The sequence below is a fragment of the Fistularia commersonii genome, chromosome 20, assembly GCF_037954325.1.
Source record: "Fistularia commersonii isolate RoL2024-O1a breed Wild chromosome 20, RoL_Fcom_v1.0, whole genome shotgun sequence".
NCBI classification, from domain to species: Eukaryota; Metazoa; Chordata; class Actinopteri; order Syngnathiformes; family Fistulariidae; genus Fistularia; species Fistularia commersonii.
Window position 1 is genome coordinate 999,617 of NC_141303.1, and position 22,973 is coordinate 1,022,589.

The following is a 22,973-nucleotide window of genomic DNA, read 5'->3' on the forward strand; positions in this document are numbered from 1 at the left end:
TGGAGGAAGACCAAAGAGAAGATGTATGTACATAGTGAGAGATGATATGAAGTGAGTAGGTGTGAGAGAGGAGGATCCAGAGAATAGAGTTAGATGGAGAAGGTGGATTCACTGTGGAGACCCTGAAGGGAAAAGACCAAAGGAACGGAAGTTTTGTCGTCTGCTAAGCGTTTCTTTGAACAGATTCTCTTAAGCACATTACTGAAAGTTCACCACTGTGGAACAATTAAAGGCACGCTCTGTTTGATTCTGTGACTAAAAATGCTTGAGGAAAATAAAACAATTTTACATCTTCAGTTAAAATTGTGAATTCAAAAAGAGCACTTCACAGACCTCACGTACGGACAATCGTTCACTCTCTCAATCACACATCTGGACACTTCAGGGTCTCCAGTGAACCTCCTGCATGTTTTTGGACCGAGGAACCCGTGCAGACACGAGGAGACTCCACACAGAAAGACCCCCGTGAAACATCTGATCAGGTCGACCTTCTCACCTCAGGCTTGCTCCATCACCGACGCCAGTGTCACACCTTATTGATAAATCCAATTTGCCTCCTTGAGAAAACAAGTCGTCGGAGGGATAAAATTCATAAAATGAAGGACTGCTTGGGTTAAAAATCAGAATTAAAAAACAAACAACCAACGTTCTCCTCCTCGAGCGAGGCGTCCATCAGGTCTTACCCCCTCCTCGATGTCAACGTCATGCTTCCTTGAGGTTTTTCGGACGTCGAAGCGGCGCCGGGCTCCCCCGCCTTCAGGAGAGGGGGAAGCTGTGATGTCACAAGGAAGCTGTGTGTGACAACTGGAATGTGTGTTTTGGAAACGTTAAGGCGTGAAGAACATATATGTGTGTGTGTGTGTGTGTGTGTCCTATGACTGTGAATAAAATACCCAGAATTCAACGCGAGCAGGGACGGCTAATGATTTCAAATCATCCACGTCTGTTTCCAGGCAACCGTAAAGACCAACGGCCCGTAATCTCATGGATATAAATACATTCTGTCAGAGAAGGTTATCTTTAGCCGGCGATACGCCGCGAAATGCAAATGTAATCTGATTTCTCAGCGATGCTGCTTAGAGGAATGAGTACAAAATGCCGCGGCGTTTATGGAAACACAACTGTTTATTTTACTTAAAATATTGGTATGAACTAACAGGACAGCAGTACTCCCCTACACATACATTCTAGCTCGATGCTTCTTTTTCGTATTAATTCCTTTAATATATAAAAAAAGTATTCAAACTAACAAAGACATCCTCGTGTGAAACGGACTCCTCTCGCCCTCCACTTCCGTCTGGGTTCATGTTAAACACACTTTAGAACCTCAAAATGTCCCCGAATGCTCACATGCAGCCAGTTCACTCACATAAAACACACACACACACACACAAACACACACTCGGTGACCTTTAACCTCTGACACAGTACTGCCACAGCCTGTCGGAGGCCATGAAAAAACAAACAAACAAAACGGCTGACATGGAAACGAAGCCGAGCAACACACACTCAAATGACATACAGAAGTGTGTGTGTGTGTGTGTGTGCGCGTGTGTGTGTGAGAAATACACGAAGACCAAGTCTGGAGTGATTTTAAGGCCCCTATGAAATGGCCTGACACTCAGGAATCCCCTGTGAAGGATCCTGGTCAGCTTCTTCTTCTTCATCTTCCTGGTTTCACAGCAGAGGTGCAGTTTGAACCCTTGACCTTCTCTGACCTCCTCGTGGCCTTACTGGGAATTTCATGCGCACACGATGCAAATTAACTATTGGCAAGTTTTAAGTGAGTGCGACGTGCAGCGGTGAGCACCTCCACCTTCAGTTTCCGAGTTCTCCACGTGACTGCTTGGGGTTCCTACCGCAGTCCAAAAACATGCACGAGGTTCATCAGAGACCTTAAAACCTCCGGCCAACGAGTGAGTGAATGGTAGGATGTCTCTAAATGGTTGTCGATATGTAGCCCTGTGATCCACTGTCGCCCCATAACTTCAGGATAAGTTTGATTATGAATGACTGAGTGTTTTCAATATGGAAAAAGGACATAAATTGCACAAAATTGACCTGGAGTTAAATTTTGTGCTGAAAAGTTGCTTTAAATTTAGCAAAGTGAATTTCAAGGAAAGGAAAGGTGGAAAGAAAATATATTTCCTCGTTTTCTAATTTAAAAGGCTTTTTTTTAAAAACATTAAAAAAAAAAATAAATAAAAAAAATAAAATAAAAAATCACATGATTACATTTACAGCAGAGGGGGTTTTGGGTTCAAACTGCACCCCTGCATCCCAAACTTCCTCCCTGCAAACAGACTTCATGGACAAATCCGAAAGAACGAAGACTCACTTTTGGGACGATGTGGGGATCAAACTCTGTTCATACATTATATGAGCCAAAACCTAGAAAGGGTGAGGGGTGAGTTTCTCCTCGGGTGCATCTGACGGGGGAACACCTGACAACTGAAAGACACCGAAATTTCCTCCACGAATTCCAATGAAAATTGGCAAAGTGGCAAGAAATCACCCAAAAAGTGAGCTTTCCTAGAACGGAGGCAGATTTTAGGATCAATGGGGGAAATGGTTTGTTTTTCATAAAAAAAGCAAATAAAATAAAATGAAGAAGTCACTGGAATTAAAAACAGAGGTCGGGGGTTTGTTTCCAGGGCCGCACCGCCTCGTCTTTAATAAACCTTGGCAGTTTCACCCGAGACGCCCGCGATGCCGCAGAGAGAGGAACCAAAACACCAAACTGACTTTCGCAGTGAAAAACAGTGACAAGAGAAAAGATATTTGTAAAAAAGGGGACGCCAGAAAAGCAAAAACATTCAGAGGCAGGTTTGGAAAACTTCAGAATTCGGCCGGGACGAACCCAAAGGGCGTCCGGTCGTCGAGGGGCTCCTCCGTCGCTGCGTCGCTGGAAATGTGAAAAAACGTGAAGCCGGGGTGTTTGACTCAGAAGGCCGGTTTCTTTTTTTGTCTTTCTTTGTTTTTAATAAGCCCTCAACAGAAGCCAGTCAGGTCCAGTCTAGACAACAGAATTGTAATTAAAAAAACAAAACAGAAAATGCAGCGAATGGATGAAGAGGATTCAAACACATGCCGAAGTTGCAAAAAGGCACAAGATCAGGTGGAAATAAGAAGTGTCGGAGTCACTGGGTCATCTCTACCCTTTGCATCCAAACACCAATCTGATGCTCAATACAAAAACATTTAGGTTAAAATAGAAAAAACGTCCGGGAGAAACACAACGATCTTTAGACTTTCTTGGTATCAAATGTCCATAAAATGATTCTTTCAGACGATTCATTCGTTGCGTCGCTGGGAGAAGGTCCGCGGTCCATCACAGAGACACATGCAGATGTTCACACATCATCTAGACACACAAGCATTCACCCGCTCATTCATGGAAATCATGGAGACTCCAGCCAGAATCCAACCCGGGACCTTCTCGCAGCGAGGCTGCGGTTAAATTTGCATTTACTAATTTGCAGTTTTTCCACGTACGAGGTAAAACAGCTGCGCTTTCTTTGAAAAAAGAAGTTAAAAAAAAAAAAGTGGTTAAAACTACCTTAAAATGAGCCTCGAGATTAAAAAAAAAACCAATACGATGAAGATTGTGGTAAAACAACTCCCAGGAAAATGAAGAACGTTGGAGGTTATTTCAATATCAGACCCAGCGGAGCGCAAAGAGACGAGATGACACAGCGACGGGCCTTTCTCTCTCCGTCTCCAGTCACGGTTCGGGGTTTCAGAGCTCTGTGTGTGTGTGTGTGTGTGTGAGAGAGAATGAGTGTGTGTGGAAACATACCAAACATTAAAAAAAAAAATCTTTAAAATACACAGGGTCGCTCCCTACGACTGCACCGATAGCCGGGTGTGTGGCGAAGTGCATGTGGAAAGGCGGTGCGCTGACGCTCCTCTGCTCGTACCTTTCAGGTATAAACTGACAATAGGTTGGTTATAAGGATAATATATTGACATGAATAATGGTATGTTTACAACAACAGTAAAGTCTTTTTTTTTCTTTTTTTTTTCCTCAAACTGCTATAAATACATATCTTTGAGAGGTTTCACAACGATCAAACCTTATGCCACTGTTTGTACGCTGAATGACACACTCGACTGCGATATATAAAAAAAAAAAAAAAAGAAACACACACACACACACACACAGACGCGTATGCACACACACACACTCCTCCCGTCACATCCACTGGCATCGTCAAGACTTTGTTCGTACATATACAGGCACATGTACTTTGCAGGGTAGAGGCCAAGCACGCTTTTACACACCCACACACACACACTTGCACGCACACACACACACACACTTGCACACAAACACACACACCTACACGCGCTCACGCAGACATAAAGGCACAAGGTATTGCTAATGTAGAGGACGCGCTGAAACAGGATATCAAGATGTGTAAATGAACCCCCTTTCATCCGCGCATCCTGTTACTCCTCACAGTGGATAAAAGAAAAAAAAAAAAGGAAGGAAAATAAGAAATAAGAGATGCTTTTCTTCCTAACCGACATGCAAAGGAACAAATCACCCACGCGCATGGAGAGTAAACAAACCCTACAGGTCTACAGTACCGCCGGAGGGTACACCATTTGGTATTTTAGCGCAGACGGACACTCCTCGGGTCAGCTAGTGTGTAAGACTTTACGAAAAAAAAAAAAAAAAAAGAAATAAAAAAACAAAACAAGAGCGCCGATCGTCTCGTACAAATGTTAGAAAAAGCGGGGAGGGGGGGTGGAGGGGGGAGGGGCTGGGGGTGTACTTTAAAAAAAGTGGGAACAGGGGAGGGTTTTATTTTTCCACAGACCAGACCTTTTTCAGCTCGGTGGGTGTCTCTGACCTTCCCTCAGGGGAAAAAGAAAAAAAATTAAAATAAAAATCGGGTAAGATAAGGTACGCGCCCCCTTCCCCCGCCCCCCCCCGCCCCAAAGGTGATTTGTTTCAAGTACTAAAACTCTACTAGTTCGACACCCAAAGTGTTTTTAAGGTCAGACGGAGGTGAGGGGCGTCCGCGGTCATCTGTGGGTCCAACATGGACCAATAATGGCGGTGGAGCCGAGCGGCCTGCCTTACTGGTGTGTGTGTGTGTGTGTGTGTGTGTGTGTGTGAGCGCCGGGCCGCCGAGGAGGAAGGGGAGGACGTGGAGGACGAGGAGGAGGGATGTTTCCCTCCCGACAGCTTCCAATAGCAGCGGCTCGCATGTACACAAACACGGGTGGAAACCGGCAAGCCCGTCCGATCGGCTCCCCTCCGCGCGCCGGACCGAGAGGAACCCCGGCCGGATCCCGTGGCGACTCGGCCTCGCCGCATCCCTGTGAGTCCGGGTCCGGTCGTCACGGTTACCAGCCGATGAGGTTGGCCTTGGCCTTTTCCGTCAGCTTGCGGACGCGGCCTTTGGAGGAGGTACCGAAGGTGATGGACGAGTCCTCGAACAGCAGCTGCCTCTGCTCCTCCTCGGAGTCCTCCTCCATGTACCACGCCGAGCGTCGCCCCTGGTTACGCGTGCGCATCGACCCGCCCGCCGCGTCGCCCGCCTCCTCGTTCGGAGACTCCTTCCGGCTCGATCTCTGAGAAGTAGTCTGCGGGGGCGGCGTCGCCTCCTCGTGAACTCTCCTGCTGCTCCTCCTCAGAGGTTCGGGCGACTCGGCGGGCGGAGGAGGAGGCGGCGGCGGCGGCGGCGCTTCCTCGGTTCTTAAAGCTCGGGGCCTGCCTCGCCGCCGCGGTGCCGCCACCGCCGCCGCCGCCGCTCCAGAGTCCGACAGAGCAGAGGCTTCCTGCGCCGACGACACTCCGCCGCCCTCGTCGCCCGTGGATTGGTCGACGTCGTCGTCGGGGGTGGAGCTCCGGTGGTTGCCGCCGGGCCTCCTCTCCTCCCCCTCCTGCTTGCCCTTCTTGCCCTTCTTCTTGCCGGGCGGCCGACCCCGCGGTCTGGCGGGGCTCGCCGGCGTCGCGACCTCCGGCGGACTCGCCGGGGAATCCACTCTGGATTTACGTCCCTTCCTCCCGACGCCCAGGGTCACGTGGGCGCTGTGACCGTTGAGGTGGGCCGTGCTCGGCGGCGGCGGCGGCGGGCTGGCCGGAGACACTGGAGGGGGCGAAACGCCACGATGTTGAGCCGCAGGTGTGCGACCTTTAAAAGTGTGTGCGACGCCGCCGTTATCTTACCTGGTGTGTGTCGCACAGGTGTCCTGAGTTTCCTTCGGGTGCTCCCTCCCGGGCCTCCCTCGGCGGGCGGGGACGCCGCCGCCGTCTTTTCGGCGGCCTGCGGCGCAGCGGCCGACACGGCGGCGTGAGCTCTCAGCGAGCGGCTCGACTCTGAGGAGACCAAGAGAAGAAGGTGAGCTGGAGAGCTTTAAAAAAGAAGTCTGAGGACGTTCTCAGACATCCAGGCGGTGGTAACTTCTTGTGGAAATATTCTGGTTGTGGCAACTGGACTTAAATTTCTTCTAGAAGACGTTTCAGCGCTCATCCCAGAGGTTCCATCGGTTCTACTGACTCGTTTCCCAATAGAGCTGCCGGGTTGTGGGAAATGGGAACCCCATTAGCGTAGCGACCCCGCCTTACATCTAGTTTCTGAAGATCAACTCTTTCATTTACACAACAAGCCACTATAATCGAAACCCGCCCAAAACCCTGGCAGTTCTATTGGGAAACTCCTCACAGGTCATTAGAAGTGAAGAAGCCTCTGGGATGAGCGGAGAAACATCTTCAAGTGAAGAAATTCAAGTCCGGTTGCCAAGACGAGAAGATTTGGACGGGAATTTAAAAAAAATCCATCACCGGGAAACTAGCCAAACATCAGCTTGAGAGGATTTAGAAATGAGTGAGATTACAGAATCAGATCACAAAGCAGTCGTGAGATTATTTCAAGGCTTCGGGTCACAATCTGACTTTGAAAGTTATTCATCTGTTCATTTTCTACAGCGCTCATCCTGTACACTTGTGTCCATATATAGGCTGCACTTGTCTATAAGCTTGTCTATTTACACTTTTAATTAAATGCATACCAGTAACATCCACAAATACATATTGGAAATGCTTCTCTCTCTTTTTTTTTTTTTTTTTTTTTTTTAAACACAGCTGACGGAAAAGATGAATTAATAAATAAGAAAAAGAAAATGCATCCATTTTCTTTATCCTCCTCCAGCTGATGGCTATCTTGGTCTTCCTCCTGCGCACTGGAACCGTAAATTGTCTTCTTTGGTGTCAGAATCGAACATCCTCAGAATTTCATGCTCATTTCATCGATCTGAGGTGACCAGGATAAATGTTTTGGCGGCTTGAAGCTCGTTAGCCAAAAAAAAACCATAAATTAGCCGCATTGCTGTTTAAGTCGCAGTGCTCACAGCGTATGATAAATAGTGGAAATGATCGTAACAAAGACTGAATCTTACAGGGTCACTATCTGCAAGACTGCAACTCAATTCTTCCAGCTATTGTTTCCCCACCAAGCCATGTTCTCCCAGGTATCTGCTGAGCCTCTGCTATTTAACCCTGTCGCTTTTCCGTCTCCACTGGCTGGTGATCCGTCAGAGAGTCGCCGTGGTCCGAGCCGTCTCTTCTGCCCGCATCCACCATCTGCTGCTCTTTCTGGAAGCTCCACACCGATCGGGACGTCTTTTCGTTCCCGCTAATAAACACCGTCTCAGAGGTTGTTCATCTGCCAGGTTTCCTGTTTCTGGTTTTGTCGGATCTCATCTGTTGGGTGTCGATTGTGTTTCTCCACCGTAAAGACTCCGAGACTTGGGGTGATATTGTTTGACAAGATTATATTCCAACATCTGGACATTTCAAGGTCTCCACTGAACCTCCTGCATGTTTCTGGGAGGTGTGAGGAACACGGCGAAGACACCAGGAGAACATGGGAGTCTCCACGTGGAAACCCCCACCCCTCCCGCCCCTGGTCCAATCAGAGAGCTTCTTGCTGCGAGGTGGAAATGCTAACCGCCGCACCAGGTCCAACTTGAATCTTCTTAAGTTGAAGGTGACTTCTTGCCGAACTCTGCATCTGGCTTTGCCTCTCAGGTCGTTTTTCACAAATCTTCCGAGGTCTTAGCATATGGACTCCCCAAACTTCCAGACTGCCCTATGTGATAATCTCCAGGGATTATTCACCGATTTACTGGAATATCGTTGTGGTAATGATATGATGAAAGCTCTGACCTGCTGGGGTGGGTGCGTTGCTCGCGGGGTTCTGCGTGGACGGCGCCGAGGGCGGGGAATGCGCGGAGAGGCGCGCGGCGCTGCGCGTCCGTCCCGCCGCCGGTGCGTCCGACTTCCCGTTGACCAGCTGCGGCGGCTGCTTCGGGGGGGCGCTGTTTCTCAGGGAGGAGAGTCGAGACGGCGCCGGCGACAACTCCCGCTTTGCCGTCACCCTGGACGACACGCGCCTCTTCCTCTCCGGGCTGGAGGGCAAAGAAGATGAAGGTTAGCGGGTGGTTGCGAGTCAGGGGTTGAGATGCTAATCCCGCCGACGCCGCTCCCTCCACCTGGACGCCGTGCTGCTGGCGGGGGATTCGCTCCGCCTCCTCTTCTTCACGGCGTGCCGGGTCTGCCGATCGGTGGCGGCCCGCGCCTGCTTGTCGGCGCCCCGTCGGGTCAGCTTCTCCGTCAGGCCGTGGATGGCCTTGTAGTCGGCCAGGATGGAGCTCACGTGCTCCTCAAACAGCGCAGAGAGCCGCAGACTCATGCTGTAGATCTGAGATGGAACATTCATAATAAACACAACAAGGAAGTCGGAATCTGTATATAGGTGTGTGTGTGTGTGTGTGTGTGTGTGTGTGTCTCACCCGAGACTTCTTACTGGGCGTGTAAGCTTTGGAGTTGCTGAAAATGAGCCGGACGTCCTTGCAGAGCTCGATGGGGGACTGGTACTTCCCCTCCACCAGCGTGTTGAGGACAGTGCCGAAGTCCATCGGCGAGTCGACGATCTGCAGGTAGTCCTGGGGAGACACGGAGTTTGAGGAGATCAGGTGAGGAATATCAGGACCTCAACAAAAGCCTTTTCAGATCTCCAACAGTCCAACACTCCAAAACTGATGGCTTCCTGCTTCGATTCAACCAAGCATACAACTTTTGCACCTAGAAGTTTGAACCTTTTGCTCCTAGAGCCTAGATGGCGTCGGGTGCATCGGGACCGCAGGGGGACCAGGGACCAGGCACCTCAGATCCGAGAATCATCTTACTCCTCCTCCGAGGCAAGGTCTTTTTTTCAGTTCCAGAGGTGCTTCGTGGTTGGACCACAGACCGCAATTTCAAAAAACCTATGGTGCTCACTGGACAGATGCTTTCTTCAATGAAATGGACAGAACCAGCGAGAAATCAAGCAAAGAAGTGGTCTGAGGTCTTCTGGCCTGCTCCACCAGAGGGGTTCCCAGGGCTTGTAAAAGAATGTCAACTTTTTGGGCCATACAAGTCCAGAGTTAGCTGACGGCGGGGCTCTTCACAGTGTAGGGAGACGATAAGAACCCTTCATCCCATCGGACAGTCCATGGTTATTATTCCCACCATGCAGAACATGAACGCTATGGCCGTTTCCACCTCCACGTTGGCCATGTCGTCCATGTTGTTTTCCCCTTCTACTTCAAGGTAGCTTGTTCTTGAATGTGGAGCTTAAGGTGCACGTCACACAGTGGTCCCTACAGTGGTCTCATACCGCCTACACTAAAAGGTTCCCCTGGAGGAGGCGACTTCCTGGAGGAGAACTCGAGTTGGACAGTTCTTAAAACTTTTCTGTCAAGTCCCATCACCAAACCGGGAGTCAATATGTGACGATTTGACAAAATGTGAATCTGGATACAAATTATATTACAATTTGCTGGCACTGTCATAAAAGTTCTGTTCTGACTGGCTAATTCGACTCGAGTTGGACACACATTTCCAAAAATCAACCAGTTGGTTGGGTTTAACCTGCACAAGGACCTGCAGAGCATGAACGGACCAAAATTTATGTGGATCTCAAAATGTCCCAAGCTGTATTTGTGGAGGAGAAAGCTAAGTACCGGGTATTCCTGCAGGTCCACAGGTTCTCTGAAGGGCTCTGAGTCTTCGCACTGGAAGATGAGGTCCAGGAGCTCCTTGCAGCGACCCCTCCACGCCTGAGGGTCGTACGACCGGGGCCGGGTTCGGAGCTGGCGCTGCATGGGCCGCCGACCCTGCGAGCAAACGTCACCCAACAGTAAGACGAGGAATCTTAGCTTATCTGCGAGCTAATAACGGAGACACTTGAAGTCAACGGTCAACCTTGTGGTTTCGCGTGGAGGTCCCAGGTGTGTTGGTATCTTCGTCGTCCTCCTCATCATCCTAAACGCAAAAGATCAATCTCGTTTTAATGTCATAATCCAATCAGGATGTACTTTAGAACTTGGAAGTGATCAATATTTCAGTCCCGTGATTTTAAGCGACAGCGGCTAGTGGTGAGCTATTTCCACAAGAACAGACAGACCTCGTCTTCAGAGTCGGAGAAGGTGGCCTTCTTCATGGTCCTGTAGAGCGGCATGATGTCGGTCAGAGTTTGGTCCCTGGGGGGCCACAGGACGGAGCAGAGATCGTTAAGTAATGCTAATGCTAATCCATAAGTAATGCTAATGTAATTCATGTTATTTTTCAGCTTTGTTTCCAAAAGGATTTCACTTTATCAGGGATTTTATTTCTGAAAATTTGTCAAATTGCCATCTTTCCTCTTTTTAACCTAGAAGGATGTCCTTCTCTTTGCTAGTTAGCTTAGCACAATGAATGGTCGTCAATAGGATTGTTAGCCCCCTTCCTTTAGAAGTCATTTAATGTATGCGTCAGACAAAGATATCATGAGTCACAAATTACTAATAACTAACGACATGGACTAGTTTCAAGTTTCAAAAAGAAAAACACACACGCACGCACACACAAACACACACCTTGTGACTGAGCTTGTAACTGATTTTGCTTGAATATTAAATTAAATTGAATGACTTGAAGTGCTATCAATCTGTTCCAGACCCTAGTTTTTTTACGCGCTTTAAAATATGAAAAATGTTCTTTGTAAACAACAAATAATGTTTAAAGAAATAATAATACTTCACAAAAGAGAATGTAAAGGAATAATCTGGTTTTATATAGTTATTTAAGTGTATTTACCTTGAAGATTGTTTCATTTGCGGCTCTATCGCTTAACTTAACTTACTGGCTACACACTTAATGCTGCATCGTATTGCTAAATATCTTTTGCAAACTTTGCTAAACTTGATGTCTAAACTTCATTGTTGGACAGAGTGAACGCCGCTCCTCCTTTTAAAACCATCAAACCGTCCCCGACCGGCTTTGAACGACTCTTCCGACGCCCCGTCTGTTGACGTTCCCGCCGTCTGCTGCACCGAATCCCTGTAAATATCTCCTGCCTTCTCACAGATGATGCTCTCGCTCACAGAATCACACCAATAACAACTTCTCCATCTGTCCAGTCTACAACACACACACCTCGCTTGTGTTTTTCCATCATTTCCTCTGGACTACCTAGCGGCGGCCGGCGTGTCACGGTTTCTGAACGCCACTTCACGGACAGCAGCAGTCATGTCGGTGTTAAACGCTCATTCTGCTCCCTTCAAACTCCTATATCGGAAAACCCCTATGTTCATGCGTGCAAGTCAAGGCTCCAATAAATACACTGCTCAAAAAAATAAAGGGAACACTTAAGAAACACATCCTAGATCTAAATGAATGAAATATTCTTTTGAAATACTTTGCTCTTTACACAGTTGAATGTGCTGACAACAAAATCACACAAAAATGATCAATGGAAATCAATTGTATCAACCCATGGAGGTCTGGATTAGGAATCACACTCAAAATTAAAGTGTAAAAACAAACTCCAGGCTGATCCAACTTTGATGTAATGTCCTTAAAACAAGTCCAAATGAATCTGTGTTGCTTCCTGAGTGGACACTATGATTTCACACAAGTGTGATTGACTTGGAGTTACATTGTGTTGTTCAAGTGTTCCCTTTATTTTTTTGAGCAGTATATTTACGAATTTTGTATAATCCCCAAATAACGCCATCATGCAGAATTCTGCAAAACACATAGGTGAATATGTCGTGGTATTTAGTTGACTGGATCTGAATGGGACAAGAAAACAAAGAAATGCAAGTGGCTGACTTTCCCCCCAAAGAACACACACACACACACACACACACACACACACACACACACACACACACACACACACACACACACACACACACACACACACACACGGTGCTCACTTGATGAACTGCAGCATGAGGTCAGAGACAAACTTGGCCGTGGTGACGATGAATGACCCGGGCTCGTTGAACGTCTGCGCGTTGTGCTCGATGTAGCGAACCTCCCACATCAGAGAGGACAGGCGTCTGCGGGTGGAGGCGTACGTGCACGTTAAGCCTTACACACAGACACACACACACACACACTCATTTTGCGCACGGTCCCGGTTAGGTACCTGTAGAAGCGGTTGACGAGCCGCTGGCGGATGGTGCTGAGGTCGGTGACGTAGGCCACCACCGTGCAGTAGGTGGGATACGCCTGCAGATCCACCGGAAAGGCAAACGGCGCCGCCACATCTGCAGACGGCGAGCACAGAGGAAGTGAGAATCATCAGACAGGAAGTGAAAGAATCGGAGCCCGATCAATATATCAGTCAGCACGTTGTGCCAAAGTACATGATGGTGATCCATATTCCAGATGTTAGAATAATTTCTTTTGTCTGTCAGGGTGCAGGTGAAGTTGTTTTAAAGTCTGCAAGAAAACACACATTTTCCCTGAAGAAACCGGTGGATTCTGTGAGAACGCCGTGCTAATTTAGTGGGATTTACTTCCAGCTACTGTGTTTATTCTTTTTTCATTCTTGTTTTAGCAGCGGCAGGCACGTTTGAAAGGAGAAAGCAGAAGAGCGCTAGATGGATTGGGCGTGCAGCGGGTCACCGCGCGTCACTAGAGGGAGCCTTCAGGCCGGGGTTTGCCCACAAAGTGTATCTAGTGTGACATCACGCCACGTAACGGGAATCCGGGCGAAGGCTGTGGGAGTGCCTCCTTCCCGTAAGACCGACGCCAATGAGCTCAGGCTTGTGACTCGTGCTCTCGTTCGGACGCTTTTCGGCTAATGTGGCTGATACGTCCGACGTGTTGTATTTGAGGAAATCAAACGTTCGTTCCTTCATTTAAAGGATTTTTCATCAGTATTCGTTATTTTTCGCTCATCCTGATCGCTACTAACTCAGATCTGGGCTCGTATCACAAAGGGAAAAAATCCACTGAGTGACGGTTTGTATCTCAGAAAACTCCCAAGTTGATTCACTTGTTGTTCCACTGTGTCTGCATTTCATTTTTTATTAATTTCTTGCAAATTTCATGCATTCGTGTTTTTTTTTTTTTTTTTTTTAAATAAACCCATTCCAATGTTGAATTTCTTGTTTTTTTTTCCATATTTTGGAAACCTGTGCCGGGTTAATCTGTAATTATAGAAGATTTTTGAGACATTTTCCATTTTCTGCTTAATCAATTTTATGTTTATGTAGCGATATACCTTGATATGACGTATTTAAAACCTTAAAAAGAAAAAAAAAAATCTCACCCACTTACCGTAAATTGGAATAATTTATCTGTTCATAACTGTCTAATATTTCAAAACACCTACATGTACAACATTTTTTTTTCATACTCTTGTGCACTTCTTATCTTTCACTTGTTACTTAAGACCTTAGGACACTTTATAGTTTTCATTTGTTAGATGAGATGAGAACAACTTTATTAATCCCGAAGGAAATTGTTGTGCCAGAGTTTCAAGTACAAAAACATAACAGTAAGAGATAAAGTAGAAAGAAGGAAGAATAAGAAATATAATGAAATATGAATTGTCTAACTGTTACTTAAGACACTTTATAGTTGATTTGTATTTCTTTTTTTTTTTTTTTTACTGTTTATACAATTTTCTACTATTATTTATTATTGTTGTATTTTTCTTGTAACTGGCACAAAATAAAGTTGTTCTTATTTCTTCTTATTATCATTCACATGAGAGGAGGATCCAGAGAATAGGGTTAGATGGAGAAAGTTGACTCGCTGTGGCGACCCCTGAAGGGAAAAGCCGAAAGAAGAAGAAGAAGAAGAAGAAGAAGATGGTTGCGTCCTACCGAGCGTGCAGAGCTGGTCGATAGCTTTGATGATGCGTTCGCACTCCTCGGCCCGGGTGCGGCAGCCCCACTCTCCGTCCAGAGGGACGTACAGAAGGTCCTTCTGCTCGTCCTCCGTCAGCGGGACGCTGGTGCCCAGCTCGTCCGGGAACGTGGCTTTACACAAAAAAGAGGGAGAAAGTCTTAAAGGGTTGCATTTGACCTGGTGATAGGGTCTGACACAGGTGTGTGTGTGTGTGTGTGTGTGTGTGTGTCATATTACCGGGACTCACCATCATCAGGGATGAGCTCCATGTCCCAGGGACTCATCTTCTCCGTGTCTCCGTTATCCCAGCTAGATGGGAAACAAGATCCATAATATGACTTGTGTTTTTGGAAGTTTTTGTGCAGATTTTGTTTTGGAAAAAAGTGGCCTTTTCAAATGATGTGTGACAAAGGAGAGACAAAACAATCCCGATATCAGATTTGGCAGAAGCAGTGAAAAATGGACTGACTTCTGGTCTTCCATGTCACAGAGAGGGGTTTCCAAGGCTTGCAGAAGAACATCAACATTTTGGACCAAAGTAAGTGTGGAGTTAGCTAACGGCTAACAGGGTTCTTCACACGGTGCAGGGAGAAGAAAAAAAAAAAAAAAAAAAACACTTCCACCAATATGATAGTCCATGTTATAATTCCATGAATGCTATGACAGCTTCCACCTCAATGTTGTCGCTTCATCTTCTTCAGCGGCCTGTTTTTGAGTGTGGAGCTTCAGATGCACTTGTCCCTGCCGCGGTCTCCAACTACCCATTGGAATGAAAAAGTAAAAAGTTCCCCCTGCAGGAGGCGACTTCCTGGGATGAACAGTTCTTGGAAACAGTTCTATTAGCAGCGAACAGATCCTGGCATTGAAATCACAGTTAGCGTCTCTTGCCGTGGTCTCACTGAAAAATTGTGAAAACCTGCAATTTTGTGAAAAATCTGCGATATAAAATTGTATCGTGGATTAAAAACAAACAGATTTTTAATCATGGGTTTTGGAGGTATATATGTATTTTTAGATATTTATTATTTCAGTATTTTTATAGTCAAATAAGCATTTTCCAGGGTGGTGACCGACCCGAACATGGTGTTCTGTATCCTGGGCTCTGACTGACTCAGCCACGGTATCATCTTTCTTTATACCTCCAGCGCATCGCACCCAATCAGCATCTTGCCTTCTCCGTTTGGAACTGAGCTGCAATTATTACCCGTTTTAGAGTTTATAAGAGGACGGGGAAGGTTAATAGGGGTAAGGGGAGGGTGAGAAGGCTTTGAAATATATATGAATAATACAATAAAAATGTGGTCGCTTCTTTCCGGGCCGGTTCTGGGACGTAAACCCCCGGGGTTAAACGACTACTGTCCTATTTATAATAATATATAATAATACAAGAGGTCATTTTAGTTGGTCCTCTGACACTCCTATTGTCCTCTTCATGTTTGCTCTCAAGATTTAAGTTGATGCAGGTTGATGAAACACATCTGTTTCTGGGCTTGTTGCATTTGTCATCACTTGGCAATGAGATCGTTAAAACCGTAACGGCGCTGGAACGTTAAGTGTGAGTTTGGTCGCTTACCAGACGTTGTAGCACTGGAACAGGCTGTCGGGGTACTGGAGCTGGTAGGGCTCCTGGCTCTCGATGGTCCCGAACCACCAGGCGTCGTCGATCACCGAGCGGAATCTGTCACCTGCGCACACGTCACACGACGGCCACATCTTGTCAGCTGCGAAACGCATCGGGCTCGGATTTGATCTCTGACGAAGCCGGCCCACCTATGCTCCACTGCCTCTTCCTGGCGTTGTCGAACTGCTGCCGCAACACCAGGAAGTCGATGACGTCGGGCATGTCGTGGTACCTGCAGCGTCGGGAGAAACACGGGACAATTCTGATCCCGGGGAAACAATGCAAGCCGTTTGCACCGTCTGGATTATCTTGTTTGAGGTAGAAATACACTTCCAAATATGCCCAAATATGGCCAAAAGTATTCCCTCACATGTCCAAAAAAACGGAATCCAATCACTTCCATGGCCACAGGTGTGTACAATCAAGCACCTCTGCATGCAGACTGTTTTTATAAACATTTGTGGAAGAATGGGTGTCTCTCAGGAGCTCAGGGAATTCCAGTGTGGAGCTGTGATAGGATGCACCTCTGCAACAAATCCAGTCGCTCCTAAATATTCCAGTCAACTGTCAGCTGGATTAGAAGAACTTGGAAGTGTTTGGGAACGACAGCGACTCAGCCATGAAGTGTCAGGACATGTAAACCAACAGAGGTCAGCGGATGTTGAGGCTCATTCTGCCAAGAGTTGGCCATCTTTCTGCAGAGTCAATGGCTACAGACCTCCAAACTTCACGAGGCCTTCAGAGAAGCTGAAGAACAGTGTGCAGAGAGTTTCATAGAACGGCTTTCCATGGCCGAGCAGCTGCATCCAAACCACAAGTGCAATGCAAAGCGTGGGATGCAGTGGTGTAAAGCACCGACACTGGACTCCAGAGTAGTGGAGACGCCTTCTCTGGAGTGACCAATCATGCCTCTCCATCTAGCGATCTGATGGACGAGTCTGGGTTTGGCGGTCACCGGGAAAACGCCACTTGTCTGACTGCATTGTGCCAAGTGTGAAGTTTGGTGGAGGGGGGATTATGGTGCGGCCTTGTTTTTGGCCCCTTGGTTCCGGTGAAAGGAACTCTGAAATCTTCAGGATTCAAAGACATGTTGGACAATTCCACGGGAACGGTTTGGAGCTGGAACCTTCCTTTTCCAGCATGACTGTGCACCAGTGCACAAAGCAAGCTCCATAAAGACATGGAAGAATTTGACTGTCCTGCACAGAGTCTAGACCTCGACCCCATAGAACACTTTGTGGATGAATTAGCAGAGACGGAGAGCCAGGCCTTTTTGTCTGGAAGAATGCTCGCTTGACTTGCTAACTCTAGCTTGCTGTCACTGGATTGTGCAACCGAGGAGTCCCTGGGATCACCAGCGCCCCCTATCGTGAGGCAGGAGAACTGCGTGCCTCACTTAGTGTCTCTTTGCAGGGGTTTTATGATCGCTCAACACAAGAAAGCAGTCACACACAAAAAAAACACAAAAAAAACACTACATTGGAAATGTAGTCTATATCGCAAAAGAGAGCATTCTTCTCGTCTGGAAGAATGCTCAAAACTTCCCACCAACACACTCCTGAACTTTGTGGACAGCCTTCCTGGAAGAGCTGAAGCTGTTCTAGCTGCAAAGCTAGCCACGTCATATTGAACCCTATGGATTAGGAATGGGATGTCACTTAAGTTCATATGCGAGTCAAGGCAGGTGAGCCGTATAGTGTAAGTGAGATTCAGACTTTATTAGCAGTGTGTCAAGATAGGAAATCGTTATTTAGGGGGAAACTTCCGCCGCCTTTATGAATAACACGAGGAGGACAGGTTGCGAGATTTCAATCGTCTCATTTTACGGTTGGAAAAACTCACTTCATGGAGAAGGATCCCCCGGTGAGCTTGCCGGTGTCCGGGTCCAGGAAGGAGAGCTTCAGGCAGCACAGCGTGGGCAAACCCACCTCGTATTTAATGCCCACAATCTTCATCAGCTCTTGCTCCTGAGTGCATCAAGGAAGTAACACAGGTCATTCGACGGGGTGGGAAATAAACCGCGGAGAAGAAATCTATTCAAATTGAAGTTTTTCTAATGCTAGTGTCTGTGTCACACATGCACTTTGTGAGTTTGCACACTCAAAGCTGCAGTCCACCTTGAACGTGTCAATCTGCACTTCCTCAACTTGCACAGCCCATAAACACAACTGTTTACATTTCAATTTGCGCTTCTCCTTTCAACTTGCACGTCGTGTGAATACTGTTTATATCTCTCTGACCTGTTTACATCTTGTTTCAATAACATGCTTATTATTTATTGTTTTTTTTTTGCTACCTATCTGGCTTCACCCTGGACAGCAAAATAATTTCACTATGCAGGGAAACATGTTTCCAGACTCAATGTGTGACATTAAAATCTGAAAAACTAAAGCAAATAAAACATGAATCAGGTTTCTTGAACACAATGATATATTTTCCTGAAGTGTTGGCTCAGTTTAAGGTACAAACTAGTGCTACTTAATAGTTCCAATGAAGGAGGGTGAGTGAAGTTAGCAACAACAATATTATTTATTCCCATCATCAAATAGAATTGAACTGATGTTAGAGGCTGAAAACGTGTGTTCTTGAACATCACCGGGCTCAATTGCTTTCCAAAAAGAAGGCGTATTATCCAACGCCGCCGCTAAAGAGCAGCGAGCGCACGCTTACCCTCAACTCCATCTTGTGCCACGGCTGCTTCTTAGGATTGATGCTGTAGATCTTCTTCTGTTTGGCCATCTCCACGTAGGCCTCGTGGCCCTGTCTGAAGTAGTACACCTGCGCCGGCACAAACACATCACGGTTATTAATCATTTTACCGCTTCACGCTCGCTGGAAGAACGTTGCCTCAAGGCACGGATAAATGTAAAACATTATGCATATCTATTAAAGGGGTTAAAAAACAGAAATGAACACCTGTGACAAGCTTAATAGATTCACAACATATTTAGTAATATTATTATTAATGAAAGTAATGTGGATAATGAATGTAATGTAATATGAATCACTGTTGCTTGTTTATTTATGATAATATTTAATGTGTATATATTGCCGTTTAGATTGTGGTATTTCAACCAGAAATAAACTCACCACTCTAAATGGTATTATGGAAATTCGCTAATTTGTTAAAAACACGGCTGGCATGCAATTTAACTATATCTCTCAGACTCCAATGCTAATTAACGCCTCACAGCAGACCATTATATTTCCACTCATTTTATTTACTGTCAACTGAAAGGTGACAATATCAGACCAAGAAAGGTATTAATTCACAGAGCTCCCCGATCAAGCAGCAACACCGAGATACATCTCCGCTTTCCACTGTCAATTATTTTTAATTAACGGAATCGTTACTTCGGCCATAAAACGGCATAAAACTGTGAGCGACGCTTCCCCCCCGGCGCCCTTAATCGTCTTTGTTTTGTTCAGACGGCCAGCAAAGCAGCGCGGCCATAGATGACTCACAGACACAAAACAGTACTGACGCGTACGAATGTGCGAACTGACTGTTATTGGACATTATATTCTTTTTAAACGCCGCCCGGTTGACAAATCGAACAGTTAAAAAAACCAATTAATTCTCGCAACTCGAATGGGAAACTCATAAAACACATAATAATGCGTGAATGTCGGCTCAAACGTCGGCGTCTCAGAGTGAGACGTCAGCCTGTGTGTTCTGGTGTATTCATGAAGCCTTTTCTCTGGAGAACTTGATACTCAGCTTTGGAAAATAACAGCTGAGCATGCAAAGCTGACCCTCGGAGACTGATAAATACTTAAAAAGCAAACAAGCTATAAGTAGCCTCTGGTTTTAAGAGGTAGTAACCTTTTGGACCTCGGCGGATGCGTTGATGTCGGGACGCGAGGAGGAAACACAACAAGTGATAAAGACAACAACACCTCGGGGCATTGACCAAATTGCCGATCCATCTGGTGGGACGAGCCGGCAGATGGCGGAGGGAGTATAAATGTTAGCTTTGGGCTAACAATCAGCAGAACTCCATTCAAAAAACGTGGAATCTAAGACGTTTCTGCTGGGTGCCGGACGTACGGACACGACGACACGACAATTCACATTTTTCTCTCTAAGAATCGGCGTTCGGAGGAATTCAGCATCGGCGCTTAAATCCACGTGCACGAGTCTTTACCTCGTCGCCCATCTGCGGGATATAGGGACACCTCCGCGGGACGATGTCGGTGATCCAGGAGGAGGGCAGCCACTCCTCCAGGGTCATCCCCTGCTCCTGAAACTCTGTCCTCTGCATCCAAACAAAAACAAATATTCAGCCAGCATCTTGTCGCCCTGATGTTTTTTGTTAAGAGCTGCTTGTGGAAGTAGATGTTTACGGTTACATTTTAAATGTGCCTATTCTGCAGGGCGTCAGTAGGATATTAGTGCTAATTAGTGCTCCTGCTGTATATGACGGAAATGTGTATTGACACTTTTAGATAATACTCTCCCTTTTTTGTACCCTCAGATCTTAATCTAGTTTATTTAATCCTGAGTATTTCAATATTATAATTTCAATTATTTGAATATTATTATTTGAAAGTCTGCTCTTAGTATGATATGCTGCTGCCGCCAAATAAGTTCAGAATTCTGGGATCAGTGAAATACATCTCATCTCAATTCCTAGGAATAGCTTAGAGCATCGACGCGAACAACAAACCTTCCTCTTCTCCTTTGGCTTCTTCTTCTTTGGTAACGCGCCGTCTTTGTCCGCCTTGTCCTTCTTCCTCTCCTTCTTGGGATCCCGTTTCTTCTCGCCGTCCTCCTCCGAGCCGCTGCTCTTCTTCTTCACCTTGACGCTCTTCTTCGGGGGCTCCAGGTTGATTCCCGCGTCGGCCGTCCAGTCCGAGTAGTCGCTGGAGTAATCACTAGGAGAACGGATAACACACACACGTCATTCCTGCAGTGCTCGATGATATACTGTGTGTGTGTGTGTGTGTGTGTGTGTGTGTGTGTGTGTGTGTGTGTGTGTGTGTGTTCCCACCTTGAGCTGCTGTGGTCGTCTGGCCAGGGTTCTTTCTCCTCCTCCTCCTTCTCCTCCTCCGATGAATGTCCATTTATCTGCCGCACCTCCGCCTCTCCCTGAAAAACAAGCATCCCTCATTTACCGGCGCACAATAGCTTACCGGGATTTTTTGAAATGAAGACGAGGATTTCTTTTGAAACCATAAATAAATAATGGGGAATCCAGTGTGAGGCGTCACGACAGAAACAAGTTCGGTGAATAAAGTGAGGGGATCTTGAGCAAAGTCAACTTCTGGATTTCAACTTTTATCTCAATGAAGGTAATTCTAGAAAAGGAGGCATGAACGTGACCGAGTGAGTGAAAGGTTGGACGTCTCTTATGACGAGTGAAGGAGTGAGACGGAGTGTGTGTCCCTATGACCTGTGGATGAGGGAGTACAAATGAGAGGGGGAATTTTTGGATGTCTACATGTCCAACGTCCGGTCCGCGGGCCAAATGCGGCCCGTGTTCAAATTCACCCCGGCCCACAGCCTGGGTCATAAAATCAATCATAAATTTGAACTGGGTCCGGCAGCCCGGTTTTCCATTTCGTATTTTTGGCAGAGTCTAGAATTGAAATAATGAAAATACACTGATTTTTTTACAGCCCTCGATGTTTTGCACACCTCATAAAATTACTGTTAGTGTTATTTTCCTGTTCACATGTTTCCTGTTCAAATGAATAATATGTAATGTTTCAAGTGAATCTAGATATGTTTAATCTTTCTAATTGTTTTTTTTTTTCTCCAGACAGACCCTTTCCTTATTTAATGTGGTATTTACAGAGCGATTTTGGTAAAAACTCAAGATTTGAGTTCCGTGTTATGAAAAGTATGCCTTTGGCAATGAAAAAAAAAAAAAATGAAATAGCTAATTTGCATTTAATGATAATGGTTCAAAAAATGGCCCTCATACATTTTCACCTCACCAAATATGGCCCTCTTTGCAAAACGTCTGGACACCCCTGACCGATGACATGTATGTCTCTATATGTGGCCAATCCAGGGTTAAACCCGGCCTCTCGCCCAATGACAGCTTGGCACCAGCGACCCTGACTGCAGGATGAGCGGTAAGGAGAATGAATGAATGAATTTTCTGGAAATGTCCCACTGATTTTTCAGCTCACGACTTGCACACTCACATGCAATCTCATGAGCCTTTCATTTCAAACTAAACTCTCGATCAACACCAAGACAGACAAGGACTCTCTGCACCCTCCAAACCACCAGGAAGGATCCACCACCAGAAGCAGCCCTGGTAACTTCCACCTGAGCCTCAGTCTATGAGATCCAACAGGTTTCACTTCTTTTGGCTTCATCTTTTCACATTCCAACCCAGGTCATCCAACATCCCACAAAAGTTGCTCTTTAGTCCCTAGAACGACACCCCCCTTAGCATCACCACCCCCTTAGACCTAGCTTCTGACCATCAACTCTCCCATCGACATAACCCAGACCCGCCCACGACCCTGGCAGGTATGTCCAGAAAGTCCCTGCAGGTCATTAGAAGTGAAGAAGCCTCTGGGATGAGGGCTCAAACGTCTTCAAGTGAAGAAATTCAAGTCCAGTTGCAACGACAAGAAGATTTGGACAAGAATTCACCACGAGCTGGATGACGGAGTGCCTCCACAGACATAGTGTGATAGTCCATGTAGAAATCAAATCCAGCTCTTATGGTTACACCTTGCCGTATTCAAGGCGAGGATGGACGTACCTCCGAGGTGCTCTCGTCGTCGTCGGCCGCCTCGGCACTCTGGCGGCTCGTCTCCTCCACGGCGGCACGCGTCTGGTAGCCGTGGTTGCCCTGGCTCCGCCGCGCCTCGTCCACCACGCACTCCGACGTCGGGTGGACCTGCGGCGACAGGAAGGGAACGTCGTCAGAGAGCCGGGACGGTGGAGGAATGACTGGGGGTGGGGGGTGATGGAACAAAAACGGGGAAGCGAGGTTGATAAATGTGAAGAACGTAAATGCGAATTTCCGATCTGAACTCCAGGGTTTCCGCCGAGACACCGCCTGTGACTGAGGACGAGGGTCAGGCCTGGAAACACCTTGTGAATCCAGACTGAATCCATCTTTAACTGAAATACAACAATCGCTCCGCCTCGGGTTCCTCCATCCGGAGCGACAGGAGAGTCCTGACAAATGTTTT

The 22,973-nt window shown here is 46.7% G+C and overlaps 1 protein-coding gene across 2 annotated transcripts in view; it reads right to left on the reverse strand.

Annotated features, from left to right (window-relative positions):
• Positions 1-1,106: 1,106 nt before the first annotated feature.
• The window catches only part of phip (PHIP subunit of CUL4-Ring ligase complex), a 54,063-nt gene continuing 32,196 nt past the window's right edge, over positions 1,107-22,973 (reverse strand). For both annotated transcript variants that reach the window (XM_086167633.1, XM_086167634.1), the window contains 20 exons: positions 22,538-22,675; positions 20,804-20,901; positions 20,480-20,687; positions 19,958-20,068; positions 18,480-18,587; positions 17,652-17,776; positions 15,959-16,041; positions 15,762-15,873; positions 14,436-14,497; positions 14,164-14,319; positions 12,474-12,594; positions 12,259-12,384; positions 10,464-10,539; positions 10,262-10,321; positions 10,021-10,173; positions 8,809-8,961; positions 8,509-8,717; positions 8,183-8,424; positions 6,185-6,334; positions 1,107-6,104 (listed from right to left, as the gene is read on the reverse strand). In XM_086167633.1, the coding sequence (XP_086023759.1) occupies positions 5,359-6,104; positions 6,185-6,334; positions 8,183-8,424; positions 8,509-8,717; positions 8,809-8,961; positions 10,021-10,173; positions 10,262-10,321; positions 10,464-10,539; positions 12,259-12,384; positions 12,474-12,594; positions 14,164-14,319; positions 14,436-14,497; positions 15,762-15,873; positions 15,959-16,041; positions 17,652-17,776; positions 18,480-18,587; positions 19,958-20,068; positions 20,480-20,687; positions 20,804-20,901; positions 22,538-22,675 (3,237 nt within the window). In that variant the 3' untranslated portion in view covers positions 1,107-5,358. The remainder of the gene's footprint in view (positions 6,105-6,184; positions 6,335-8,182; positions 8,425-8,508; positions 8,718-8,808; positions 8,962-10,020; positions 10,174-10,261; positions 10,322-10,463; positions 10,540-12,258; positions 12,385-12,473; positions 12,595-14,163; positions 14,320-14,435; positions 14,498-15,761; positions 15,874-15,958; positions 16,042-17,651; positions 17,777-18,479; positions 18,588-19,957; positions 20,069-20,479; positions 20,688-20,803; positions 20,902-22,537; positions 22,676-22,973) is intronic.